At 52.3% G+C, this 13,718-nt stretch overlaps 1 protein-coding gene across 2 annotated transcripts; it reads left to right on the forward strand.

Annotated features, from left to right (window-relative positions):
- Window positions 1–1,013: 1,013 nt before the first annotated feature.
- On the forward strand, window positions 1,014–11,658 carry PHB (prohibitin). 2 transcript variants are annotated; one of them, XM_032321468.1, is made up of 7 exons: window positions 1,014–1,103; window positions 2,350–2,464; window positions 4,036–4,197; window positions 6,508–6,650; window positions 6,791–6,907; window positions 9,140–9,235; window positions 10,558–11,658. In XM_032321468.1, exons 2-7 carry the CDS (start codon window positions 2,377–2,379, stop codon window positions 10,768–10,770), a joined length of 819 nt encoding a protein of 272 aa, XP_032177359.1. In that variant the 5' UTR covers window positions 1,014–1,103; window positions 2,350–2,376; the 3' UTR covers window positions 10,771–11,658. The 2 variants fall into 2 exon arrangements, with proteins under 2 accessions (XP_032177359.1, XP_032177360.1); XM_032321469.1 differs by lacking the exon at window positions 1,014–1,103 and adding an exon at window positions 1,248–1,269.
- The last annotated feature ends 2,060 nt before the right edge of the window (window positions 11,659–13,718 follow it).

Consider the following 13,718-nt stretch of genomic DNA (forward strand, 5'->3'; position numbering starts at 1 on the left):
GAAGAAACATCAGACAAAAGCAAAATGAGAAATACGCCTTTTGTTTGTTTTAATGTAATACAAGGAAGGCTGAAGACAATTTTCAGATTAAAGGAGATTAAAGAGACATGAGAAATAAATACAGTACCTAATATTAGACTGCATCCTGTATGGGGGTGGGAGTGTGTGGAGATTGCTATAAAGTTCATTATTGGGTCAGTGGATAAAATTGGAATGCAGGGGATAAACTTAAGTTATATAAGAGGATGCCCCTATTCTTAGAAAAATACAGAGAGAGAAGATGGGATGAGAGAGGGAGAAAACAAATGATAAAGTATATGGAGCAAAATGTTAGCCATAGACGTATTTGAGTAAAGGAGATAATGTGTTCTTTGTATTATTCTTGCCACTCTTCCGAATAAGTTTGTGTGTGCGCGTTCATGTCCAGGGGACACAGACTCTAAGCCCAGAGAAATTGCGCAATTGGTGCATGAGCGTGAATGAATCCCTTCCCCTCTCTAGCCCTCTTTTTCTAGTCCAGATGGTTTCTAAGATTCTTTCTGGCTCTGGCAATCAATGTCCAAGACTCAGGACTCCTATTTCCTGACAGGGCTTTGGAAAGACGGCCCTATCTGCTCCTTTCAAGGTCTCTCAGCCCACCAGTTACCTCCCCACAACTTTCTCCAGGGTGCCCACCTATCTCCCTTCAGCAGCCGTAATCTTGGCCCGGCCCATCCCTGTCACCACCAGCCACTCTTTACGGAAGCCCTATGGCCCACCTCCTGGCAGGGTCCAACACCTATTCAGGACCCGCACGTGTATTTAACCCCAAGGCACTACAACCCCCAATAGGCCTTGCGACAACCCTTCGTCAGTTCCCACCAAAGAGGAAAGGCTTTTCAGCGCGGGCCAGGCACTGAATGGCTTTTTGGGAATTGTAGTTCATTTGCCAAGAGCCGGGAGCAAGGATAAGGCCACAAGCCACCCTTCCCAGAATGCACAGCGCTCCTTCTCACCAATCGGAGGCTCGAATCTTGGAAGGGGGCGGGGAAGAGAAGGAGCTGCCCAGCGCATGCGTGGTATGTGTGGCTGGGGAATTCATGTGGAGGTCAGAGTGGAAGCAGGTGAGAATCGAGGGAAGGTTCGGACCGACGTCCGGCGTCTCTGCAGATCCCTTCTGTGTCCCATTCGCAATTTGGGCGGGTGGGGTGTGTGCGTTGGTCTGCCTCGCGTCGGAGCGGGAGAGGCGGTGAGCCCGGGACGAGCCTGGGGTTGCTTCGAGTAAGGAAGGTGTATATGGGGGCGGGGTGAGGAATAATCCAGAAGCTATTGGAAATGGAAAGACTGAGGGGTCCGGACTGTGTGCCCCGGCCTCGGGTAAGGAACGCTGCAGTGCACCGGGAGAGATCACGGAAGCCTCGGGTCTGGGAGGGAAGAAGGGAAGATTTCAAGGGGAGACGACGCTGGGGCGGGGCATTAAAAAGTTCAGTGCGGGAGTAGGTTCTAGTTAGGTCAGTGGTGCTCCCGCCCCCCCCCCCCCCCGCCTCAGCCCCGCCCTCCCACCTCTTCCAGGGTTCTTTGCAGTGCAGCTGTGGAGAGAGCCTGTTTGCCCCTTTGGTTCTTCTGATATCTTGGTCCCAGGATGTCGCCCACCGCCTACTTCCATAATAACGGGTTATTCTTAATAGCTGATGGTGGAGAACCGCTCCGGTGAGGAGTTAAGTCGTTCCTGCTAGACTTGGACCTCCAGGTTCTAATCCTGCTTCCACCATGGAATGGCTGTGTGGTCTTTGGCTTCTCTTGTAACCTTGCTGTGTGCCTCAGTTTCCTCCCCTGTAAGAACCTGCTTCTTAGGGGTTGGTGTGAGGATAAAGTAATTACCCTTAGAGGATTGCCTCCTGGAATAAAAGCTAGCTGTTAGTGTTATTTTTGCTGTTGGAATCACCATGTAGCGCATTCTTTGAGTTACTTTCCCAAACCAGAATTGTCCAGAACCAACCACACAGCCTTCATCTTGGGGTCCTGCTTGTCCAGCAAATGGAAGGGTGGTTTAGTGTGGTGCGGAGTTCTCCGTGGATATCCAGCCCATGCCTCATTCCCCTTACTGAATTAGGTGCCCCAGACCGCTTTTCCTTAGTGGTAGAAAAAGAAGAAAGAAGTGGAAAATTGTGAAAAGCAGAAGAATCGATACTACACTTTTCCAAGCTGTAAAGTTACTTATGAGGGGGTCCTTCATTGCATGATTTAGAGCTCTCACAAGTGGGGAAAGAAATAGCCAGCGTGAGAAGTGAATATGTTGTCTCAGAGAGGGTTTTCTCTTTGAATTTTGGGATCGAGTTGTTTTGTTTTGTTTTGTTTTTATTCCCATAGGTGTGAGTGGGTCCAGCCGAAGGAGACATGGCTGCCAAGGTGTTTGAGTCCATCGGCAAGTTTGGCCTTGCCTTAGCTGTTGCAGGAGGAGTAGTGAACTCTGCCTTGTATAATGGTGAGGCACTGGGGTAGTGGGTCACTGCCCTTTGCTGGAGGATTCCCATTGGTTTGCACAGCCCATACGACACTTCTGGTGGCAGCCGCTGTCTGTGAATGTGTTTGTGACCAAAAGGGTCACCTGCTGCCATCCCACACCATATGGTTGCCTTGTCAGTCGGGCCTCTGTCCTTCCTTGTAGCCATCGGTTCTCTCAGAGCCTTTCTTCCCAAAGAGCCTCCCAGCCTGCTTGTTAATGAAACATTCCCCATTGCTCTTGTTGGTTTGAAGGGAAGCCGCAACTTCCCTTGTGTCAGGGATCTCACTGGCTAGCTGCGAAGGAGAGGTCATCTGTTCCCTTCTGCCTCTGTGTGGAGTAACTCAGCAAGGGCTTTAGCTCTGGTGCCTTTACCCAAGCAGGAGCTTTTGCTCTGCTGCACGTGGGTCATTCCAGACAAAATATCTTCAAGGTGCATTGCCCAGCTTTTAACAGCGTGGCAGTGGCTTAAGCTGACGTTCCTTCCAACTTTCTTGTGTGACCTTAGGCAAGCTATTTCCCCCTCTGGAGGTCTCAGCTGCTTCTCTGATTGAGCGGTAGGACTGAACTGGTTTATCTTCCAACTCTGGTAGTCTCTGGCTCTTATGGTTGGAAAGCAGCAATAAATGGACCTACCTCATGTGTGACTGGCAAGAGGAGGATTGCATTGAGAGTGAACATATTTGGAGCAACTCTAAAGTCCAGTAAGGCAGAGACAGAGAGCCCCTGACGAGAAAAGCTTACTTGGTTTAAACGGCACGGCTCTGTGCTCTGATCTTTTAGCCACTCCGCACAACTAGACCGTAATTACTGGCACTGATTTCCTTTTGAATCAAAAGAACAGCTCTGTTAACCCTTAAAACCCGAGAGAAACCAAGTTCTTGGAAAGAGCAGGATCTTCCAAATTTTAGGATTTCCACAGTTAGGGCACTGCTTCTGGAAACACTGGCCTAAACTGGAACTAGGATGGAATGTAGTAACAGTGAAGACCTGGGTGAGTTTTAGGAAGAAGTTTTGGGAGGCGATTTCCTGAACATGTGTTGGGGGACGGGATAGTTAATCAGAAAATCAGCATCAAGTTGTTTCAAAGAGAAAGGATGCTGAAGAGCAGCTCCTCTTACCAGAGTCCTTGGGAAGACCCTAGAATGGGAGGGGACTGCTGAGTTCTGTGGCTATTTAGAAGCTGCTAGGGCCCACAAGTGTGGGAAGACAGAGCAGGAGAGGGGAGACTTAATAACAGAAAGCACCAAGGTACTTTCACAGATAGCCTTTTGGTTAAAAGGTGAAGGGATTTTTAGTTTTCTTTTCTTTTCTTTTTCATTTTCTTTTTCTTTTTTTTTTTTTATTTTATTTATTTGAGAGAGAGAGAGATCACAAGCAGTGGGGGAACAGTAGAGGGAGAAACAGACTGTCTCCTGAGCAGGGAGCCCGATCAAGACTTAATCCCAGGACCCTGGGATCATGACCTGAGCCGAAGGCAGATGCTTAATGACGGAGTGACCCAGGTGCCCCTGAAGAGATTTTGCCGACTTGTCATTATCCTTCATTCCTAGTGGATGCTGGGCACAGAGCTGTCATCTTTGACCGGTTCCGTGGAGTCCAGGACATTGTGGTGGGAGAAGGGACTCACTTTCTCATCCCCTGGGTACAGAAGCCTATTATCTTTGATTGCCGCTCTCGACCACGTAATGTGCCAGTGATCACTGGTAGCAAAGGTGAGTCTTGCCTGTGGGCCACATAAAGGAGGGTGTGAGGGTTGCTGTAGGATTCCGAGGAAGCTGACCCTCCCCTAATAAGAATTCCTTGCATATTTTTTCTGGAGAATTTTAACGTAGATTCATAGAAATATGTACCCAAGGTGGACACACAGACAGCTGTACGGATTTAGAGAAATACACAAAGGTCTATTTCAAAAGTTGTGTAGTGCTCCAGTTTTTTTTTTTTTCTTTTTTTAAAGATTTTATTTATTTATTTGACAGAGATCACAAGTAGGCAGAGAGGCAGGCAGAGAGAGAGGGGAAGCAGGCTCCCCGCTGAGCAGAGTCTGATGTGGGGCTTGATCCCAAGACCCCGAGACCATGACCTGAGCTGAAGGAGGGTCTTTATCCCACTGAGCCACCCAGGTGCCCCAGTGCTCCAGTTTTAAATCTAAAAGTGCCTTTGCTCCCTCGGTTGTCCCTTCCCGTTTCGCATTCCCCGCAGTGACTGTGTAACCGGGCTACAGCCCTTCTGTGCGCCTTCACAGCCCACTTACCCTTTGCCTTGTTCTCTGAGGCCTCTGTTGCCAGCAGTGCTGGCCTCACACTGTCACTTACAGCTATTTTTTTTTTTTTAAAGAGAGGGAGAGAGAGAATCTTAAGCAGGCTCCATGCCCAGCATGGATCCCAAGCCAGCGCTCCATCCCAGGACCCTGAGATCATGACCTGAGCTGGGACTGCACCACCCTAGGGCCCCTTGCACTGTTATCTCATAGGCAGTGGCCTGAGTCCCTGAGAGCAGACCCTTGGCTGACGTGCCACTGGATTGCCAGGGAGCCCAGAACGAACTGCCATCACCAGTCTCCTACCAGCGTGCAGAGAGAAATGCACGTAGCAGGCGGTGGCCCAGCAGTGACTGCGCTGCAAGAGGCGAGGGTCGTGTGGATATTGGTTTATTATCTCGGGAACATTTGATGCCTTCAGGGCTGTTCCCCGACATATGTGTGCTTACTGAGACCGTCAGGTTTTGTGTTGGGTTGCAGGGTAGGAGGGCGGTTCAAAGATACCTGAAGCGGGGGCCTCAGGGAGCTCAGTCCCCCTAGGGCCGTAGACATGAATGCGCAGTTAGAGTGAGCGCGGGGAGTCCTAGAGTCAAGGGTGTGCGGGGAGTCCTAGAGTCAAGGGTGTGCGGCGGAGGGGAGCAGAGAAGAGAATGACCAGCCCCACGGGTAGCTGCGCAGGCACCTGGGAGGACCTGGGTTTGGGCTGGGACGGCCCTGCGGTTCAGGCAGAGGCGGGGAGGGGTAAGCCGGCGTTGAGCAACCTGGCCGGTCAAGGGTCTGGCTGGCCTCCCACAGGAGCTCAAAGGTGGAGTGGGGTTAATCGAGAAAAATAAAATTTTAACTTAGGAGCGTAGTTCTAAGCTTTCCTCCTCTTTAGTGGTGCTTTCTCTGCCATTGTACAGCCCTTATAAGGATACGTTACTTATCTTCAGAACTGTTGGTAGGCAGTTCCAGAGATTGGGAACTGGCGGGCGTGCATTTCCTGCTTCTCTGCTGCCTGATTCGGGACTAGCCCGTAGGCACTTGGTCTCTGTCATGGACAACTGCAAGCACACTGACCACGCTTCAGCCTCAGGCAGGCCTGCCTCATCGGGGGGAGGTTGTAACTCCTGCTCCTTTGCCTGGGCCAAGTCATGAGAGGCAGGCTCCAGAAGAATCTGACGGCCCCTTCTAGCTGTTGCGCGTTTGACACGGTCCTCCTTCACTTCCGAGACGTTCCAGGAAGGCAGATGGAATCATCCCCATTCTGACAGGCATGGAAATAGGCTGAGATCGGTTGAGGCTCATTGAGGTCACATCATTCGTAAACAGCAAGGTAGGACGGCAGCCCAGGCCTTCGGATGGCTGGTCCAGCCAGAGTGGACTGTTTCCGCTGGACCTTTGATGACCTCCAAGGCATCCTCCTGACAGGGGCCTTGGAAAGTCTTCACCAGAAAATTCTTGCCATTGGCCTGTTTCCTTAGAACATTTGCTGTTTCAAACACCACGTGGTAGCTAGCTCTCAGACACGGAAGCTGGACTGCGTCTATCAGAGGGCATCGGGTACTTAACAAAAAGCTGTCATCACCACAAGCCTTTAGGAATTTCTAGCTCTGCTGCTCGGCTGGGTTCTGTACCGAGGAAGCTATGCCCAGGGCTCCTGCCCTCTAGGATCTTAACAGCAGCAACTTTACTTACAAATCACAGCAGATTGAGGGTAGGAGAGGTCCTCTAGAAGGCCACTGTGGTTGTTACTTGTAACGCCAGTGTCTGCCCCCGCCCTCAGATTTACAGAATGTCAACATCACCCTGCGCATCCTCTTCCGGCCCGTTGCCAGCCAGCTTCCCCGCATCTTCACCAGCATTGGGGAGGACTACGATGAGCGCGTGCTGCCGTCCATCACCACAGAGATCCTCAAGTCCGTTGTGGTGAGTGACGGGGCTGCGGCCTGGAGCCCGGCCCCCAATAGATGGCGAGGGGGCAGGAGAGTGGCACTGGCCAGTAGTTCTCGTGGCCTCTCTGCTTCGTCGTCCTCTTAACCAGCTTCTCTGCCCTTCTTTGGAACCAGGCTCGCTTTGATGCTGGCGAACTGATAACTCAGAGAGAGCTGGTGTCCAGGCAGGTGAGCGATGACCTTACGGAGCGAGCAGCAACCTTCGGGCTCATCCTGGACGACGTGTCCTTGGTAATCTCCGCAGGGAGCCTGTGGGAAAAGGGGCTGCGGTTCTTGTTCAGGGGCTTGGCTCCATTTCTGGGTGGACGCTCTTGGTGCGGCCTTTCACTTCCCTAGATGTGAGGCTCGAAAATGCAGAACCTTCTCGACTCTCAGGCAGTCTTCTCGGCTTTGTTTGCAAATGAGGCTTCTTTTGCTCTCCTCTGCCACACCCATTTTTCTTCTGACTTCCAGCCCTACCCAACCTAGGATCCCTAAGCACTAGATTTTCCACCTTCCCAATGCTGTGAGTGTTCCCCGGAGCTTCCTAGGAAGCAGTGTCTGGCTAGCCCCGTTTGATGTAAGAAGAAACCACCTAATGAGGCTAGAGAGGGCTCAGAGAGTCTTTGTCCCCAGTGCAGACCTCCAGCCTGACCCTCGGGAATTTCCTGACACTTAGGGTCTGAAACTCAGTGAAGTGAGTTCTGGGAACCCCCGGTGAAAGGTGATAGAGTGTGAATGAGTGGTTCTGCTCCCCAACGCCTGGTGTGGGGGGCAAGGGACATCTCTGAGGTGTGAGGTAGCCTCCGGAGACTGTATAGTGTGTGTATTTATAGGACATTGAATGCCGTAACTCAGAACGCAGTACAGGCAGGATAGCGTTTCAGATCAAGGAGGGAGGGGAAGGGGTCGTGTTTCTAGATTTTCTGGGAAAAATCACTTGGAGTGATTTGTTCGGATAGCAAGGTGGGGTGTTTCCTGTTCGCTCTCCTGTGCATCGCCGGGGAAAGGTACCATTTCCCCCCCAACATCTCTGCAGCTGTTTAAACAGCCGAGCTCCACGGCATCCAGACACCCAACGCCCACCCAGGTCCACCTTGTGGTAGTCGCGGGCGGCAGAAGGGCCTCCGGGCTCCCTCTACTGGCAGGAGGCCAGGCTGCAGCCGCTCATCTCCCGGGAGAGCAATTCCTCGGGCTGTGAACCCAAACACCTCGGCTGTGAGAAAACCCTAAGTAAAAACCTGAGGAGAAGCTTGGCATTTCGCTAGGCTTTAACCACATGCTCCATTCTGGGGAAATGTGGGCTGACCGCAAGAAACCGTATCTAAGAGGTGTGAGAAGAAAATTAGATTTCATGGGGAATTTGCTGCCCTCACCTGGCCTTTTGAGAAAGAAACTTTATTCCATAATTACGCATCTCATTTTTTATTTCTCAGGACTATATTTTCCTCCCCAGACTTTGAACCCGAGTCCAGAAATGGAACAGGCGAGCTACAACAGCTGCAGTTTAAGAGCGAGGCATGTTAAAAGTTGTGGAAGACAGTGGGACTAGGATTGACTCCTGAGGAGAAGTTTTGGGGCGGCTTATGTTGTTTTTTTTTCTAAAGCCGAGTTTGGGAGGGTCGGGGAGTAGAGGAGGCAAATAGATTTTGATAGCAAAACCAGTGCCACCCTTCCCTGCATTTCTTCCTTTTTAATGTAATGTTGGATAAAGGAGTAAGTTGCTCTAGACCAGGCATCAGGAGTTGAGTTCTGTCCCATTTCCGCTGTCACTGCACACCATCGCCTCAGCCAAGTCTCAGTGATAACGTGTCAGTGGGGAAGGTCTGTGGGTAGTCAGAGTTGTAAACCCTCACCCTAAGCAATAGCTTTCCCTGCCTTCTCTCTTAAACCCTTTACCAGAAGCACTCACACATGGGGAATAATACCATGATTTGCGTTCCACCGTCCCGTGTCCTCTTCCTGTTTTGCGGTGGGGCTGCCGTGAGAAGGGAGTGGACTGGTTAAGCCATAAGCAGAGAACATCACACCCTTGAATCCCTGAGAACCAGCTGCATCCTTCCCTCTCAGGGGCTCAGTTTTCCATCTGGCCTCTCTGAGGGCTCAGAACAGGCCAGCAAAGGACCTTGGATGAGCCCTAGTTGGAGGTGGGGGTCCGAGAACCCACAGTCTCTTCCCCTGGGGAGGTGGTCAATCGAGCAGGTACCTTCTGGGGCCCACGGGCCATTTTCTGCCTGAGTGCTCCACGCCGCAGGCGACAGAGTGACTTGCAGGCACTGTGGAGGCAGCCCAGGCTTCTGGGGTGTGAGCTCAGTCTGGACACGGATGTGGAGGTGGAAGGGTGTTCTGGCCTCCAGAGGCCTCCAGCTGCTAGAGCCATTCCCAGCCTCTTCCTTCCCAAGGCCAGGGGGTCAGGGGGCCTCACGACGGCGCTGCCGGAGCAATTACACCGCCTCATCTCGCGCGCGCGCTCTCTCCCCTTAGACGCATCTGACCTTCGGGAAGGAGTTCACAGAAGCGGTGGAAGCCAAACAGGTGGCTCAGCAGGAAGCAGAAAGGGCCAGATTTGTGGTGGAAAAGGTGAGCGTTCAACCAGATGGCAGGAGCCTCTTTCCCTTCTCTCCTGTGCTCAGCCTCCTGGTTTGCTGGGTGGCCTGGAAATTCATCATCTGTCATCTGTCCTTCCGGGATCATCGGAAGGGGATTGAAGGAACCGTCCTCCTGCAATTGGTTCCAGAGTCTTTGGGGGTTAGTCAGGGATATGTGGAGTTATGTTCCGAAATCACCGAAGGGTCATTTTTCTTCCACTTCCCTAAGATCAAAAACACTCTCCTGCAAATAAAAATGTTTTCTCCTGGAATATTTTCAGCTTCCCTGCAAAGTCATTTTTAACCATGGTCACGCAGTGAAAGCTGACAGCAAAAAGGATCAAACGTTGTGCCAGATGCACTATCGTCACTGGGTTTTTTCAAGCCCTAAATCCATCCAGATGTGGTGGAGCGTGCTGGGACACGCTGTATTTGCACAGCAGCCTAGTCTTCTGGTCTTTGCAAAAGTGTTATTTTTTGTTCCCTCTTCCCACTGCTAGTTTTTCTTGGGTTCTCATCCAAGAACCCTTGGTCCTCTGAAGCAGAGAAAAGAGCGATATATGGGCGGCCAACATTTAATTTTAGGGAAGGTAAACTCTTTGTCGCCGGGGACTTCCTTGCTTCCCCCACATCCCCCCACCCGCCATCTCCAGAGCCTAGAACATGTCAAAGATCTTACTTGGGAATACTTAGTAGATGCTCAGTTAACATTTGTTGGTACCTTCCTCCCATGACTGAGTTGTGCATCACACATAAGGAGATCATCCTGTTGATGCGGGCAGGGAGAGCCTAGAGATCTCATTCTGTCACCTGGGTTCCTAGTCAGGAACCAGCTTAACCCAGGGGCAGCTCACGGGTGGGGCGTCCCATGTGCCTGCAGCTCCTGTTCAGCTGCTGTTTCCTTAGGTGTGTTAGAGGAATGTCTCCTGGACTTGGGACAGGAGGGGCAGGCGAGCCTGAGGTTGGCTTCTACCTTTTCTCTCTCTCCTGTTTTCCTTGGTTTGGATCCTCCTAGCTCAGAGTAAGGCGGCTGGGCGGGATTGCTGTTCACGTTAACAAGGACTTTGAAATAAGACAGTTATGCAGCCGACAGAGATGTGTCACCAGGAGGACGAGAAGTGGGCAGTGTGCTGCAGGAGAGAGGAGGGTTGGGTGGGTAGTGTTTGTTGAGCCTGTCTGGTGGAGATGAAGGTAGATTCCCAGAGTTCCTGCGGGAGCCAATGAGGGCGTGTAGCCTGGTCCTTCCAAGGCTGCTGGATGGCAGGCAGCACCCTAAAGTGTGATCTTGGTCTCCCCCCACCTCCACTGCCTTAGGCTGAGCAGCAGAAGAAGGCGGCCATTATCTCTGCTGAGGGCGACTCCAAGGCCGCCGAGCTGATTGCCAACTCGCTCGCCACTGCAGGCGACGGCCTCATTGAGCTGCGCAAGCTGGAGGCCGCAGAGGACATCGCATACCAGCTCTCGCGCTCCCGGAACATCACCTACCTGCCAGCTGGGCAGTCCGTGCTCCTGCAGCTGCCCCAGTGAGGCCCGGCCACCCGGGGCCCAGCCCTGAGCACTCTCCGCACCGCCGTCCCTCTGCCCCCGCCCCAGAAATCACTGTGAAATTTCATGATTGGCTTAAAGTGAAGGAAATAAAAGTGAAATCACTTCAGATCTCTAATTATCAGATGAAGCTTTTTCATTCTTCCCATTTCTGTCCACTTTTTGATCCACCTCCCTCCCCCAAGTTGCCAAGTGCCTACGCAGCCCGGGGCCCGCTGGCGCTCGGACCTAGGCACCGGCGGTGGTCGGCAGGAGATCAGCTGGGCTGCGGTGTCGTGGGCCGGGAGCACTGGGAGCCGCCAGTCTGTCCTTAATGCGAGATGTGAGGAAGTTGGCACACGCAGCTGTACAGAGAGCACAGGTCTCCATGTTTCCCAGCGGTTTCTCCATAGACCCAGCTGAAGAGCTGATGGGCAGGGTCAGAGAGGAAGTCATCTGTCTCTTACCAGAAGGCTGATTCTCTTTAACTGCGGGGCCAGTGGAAGCAGGTGTGAACAGCAGGGCACAGACCGGAGACTCTGCCCTTGGGAAGGTGGGTGGCCCTGACGCACTCCCCAACCAGGGGCCAGCCTCCAGGATGGACTTGGAGAGCGAGCGAGCAGGCCTGGACAGAGACATGAGTCCTGTTGAAGACTTCCTCTCCACCCCCAACCTTGGAGTCTCAGAACACCCGACGGAATTCCAGCTTGAAGGATCGCATCCTGCCGAGTCTGAACACGCCTGCCAAAGACGTGTGCGTCCTGCGTTCCTGGCTCTCTCGTTCAGAGACCGCGGCTTCCAGGAGGCTCTGTGTGCTCGGAAGGAAATGGTCATGGGAAGAAAACAAATGTGTGTAAACTGCAGTCAATAAATGACACCCAGAACCTTCTAGCTCAGTCTTATGGGTTTGCTTTTTTGTTTGTGGGAGCCGTGGGCTCAGAACAGAGCATTCTAGCAGTTTCCACTTGCACATGTTTGCATCGCCAGCTGGGACAATCTCCAGCAAGGCAGAGAATGCTTTGGTTTTAGAAAATCTAGCTTTGTGCTGTGTTCTAGATCCTCCCCAGCCTGAAATGAATTTCCACTGTGTGTGGCTTTTGGGACCACTGTGCCTTCCCCCTCGCAGGAAGGGGCAAGCGGCACGGGGTACACGTGCAGTTCAGTGCCCACGAGTTCAATGTTCCGTAAATGGCTTCAGGTGTCTGTGGTGGGTTTATATGGCTTACTCTGTTTTGCCTTGTTTTAGAAATGACTTGGCATTTGAGGGGGCGAACTTGGTGCATTTTGGATGATGGGGAGGGAAAGCAGACCCACCACTGAGAAATGGACCAGTCTCCCACCAAAAATCCTTCCAGGAGCAAGACAGAAACCACAGTGCAGCGAGCACTCAGTGGACGGCTTTAACCCTGTGCTCAGTTTAATCCCTGGGTTCCCCACCTGGCCGAGGACAGCGGTCTTTTAAGAGGACTCTGCAGCCGGGTCTCTGACCTGAATTCACATTCCCTCTCCCTGAGGGGGGGCCGGCGGTCAGTAGTCAGTGGTCATTCCTGCACCTGCTCCCCTCCCAGGGCTTTCGAGTGGGGGTCCAGTCCCTTCCCATTCCCCTGGAGCACTCCGAAAGTGCAATGGGCCTAGCTAACCCTCCCCCCAAAGCCTGGTCCTGCTTGACACCCATGAACCCTTGTCTGGCCCAACTCCCTCACCTGCCCTGGCACCCTTTGTCTCCGGGTGTCTCTTCCTACTTGCTTCTTGCTGTAAGAGTAGTGAGGCCTGCAAATTAGGTACCTGCCCTCCAAGCAGGTCACAACCCCGAGCAGAGAGCCGAATTCCTAAATAGCTTCCAGAAAGGCTTCCTCCTTTCCTGCTGTTTATTGCTGTGGACGCCCCTTTTGGGGGATGGGGGAGAAGGCAGCAAGGGGCAGGGCGGCAGACCCTCCCCACCACCTCCAGGCACTTTATAAAAAGAGCAGTTGTGTTTCTTGCATTTAGTGGGAGATTGGGTTTCTTCCTCCAGGTGTCTGCAGGGGAGCCCTCCACAGCTTGTGGGTCCCCTCCGCCTCCAGGCCAGCTCTTCTAGCTGCAGACAGGTTCCTGCTGGTTTGGCCTGTGGACGGAGGAGGCCGCTGGCAGCCCAGGGGCCTCATTCTGCCTTGACTTCCGCCAAGTCATTCTTTCCACAAATGCTCAAGTGATGTTAACTGGCTCCTTAGTCCCGGAGCCCCCTGATGGCCTCTGGGTTTCTCCAGAAGCTGCCACAATGGGCCTTTATCAGCTTGGGATTCTCTGGGCCTTGGATCAAAAGCCATGTCCTGTCCCAGCCAGGGAAGGGCCAGAGTTAGGGAGTGCTGTCCTCCCTCTCTCCTTGGGTCAGGCTGAATTGCCTCCTTGTTCTGGCACTGAGAGGTCCTTGCTTACTAAGGCGGCAGTGGACCCTGGATAGGCAGGGGAGAGAAGAATTCTCAAAGGGTTGTCTTTTCCTTCCTTCTGCTAGTTTGACACAAACTCTGCCAGTGTGGACCAAGGGAGGAGGAGTTGCACTGTGGGCATGCCCAGGTGGGTTGATCCGAAAGACAGGAAGAGGCAATGGAATAGTAGTCAAATCCTCATTTAGCAAGTGCTATTCTAATAGGCCATTTCAGCGATAGGCAGGGGGGACGTGCCATTAGGACGTCTCCTTAACCTTTTTTTCTTTTTTTTTCCCTTGACCTTTGACATCCACCAATAATTGTGAGCTAAGCAGCCCACCCTGATTAAAAATAACTTGGGTGAAAAGGTCCTAAGAGGTTATAACAGATTTTCCTGCCTTTCTTAGGCCTTCCATTCATCCTGCACATTGTTCCAAACTGCATTTTTCTTTTTTAAAATTTTCTTTATTTATTTGACAGAGAGAGACAGCAGGAGCAGAAACACAAGCAGGGGGGTTGGGAGAGGGAAAGTAGGCTTCCCACTGA

This window comes from Mustela erminea, chromosome 18 (genome assembly GCF_009829155.1).
Source record: "Mustela erminea isolate mMusErm1 chromosome 18, mMusErm1.Pri, whole genome shotgun sequence".
Lineage (NCBI taxonomy): Eukaryota > Metazoa > Chordata > Mammalia > Carnivora > Mustelidae > Mustela > Mustela erminea.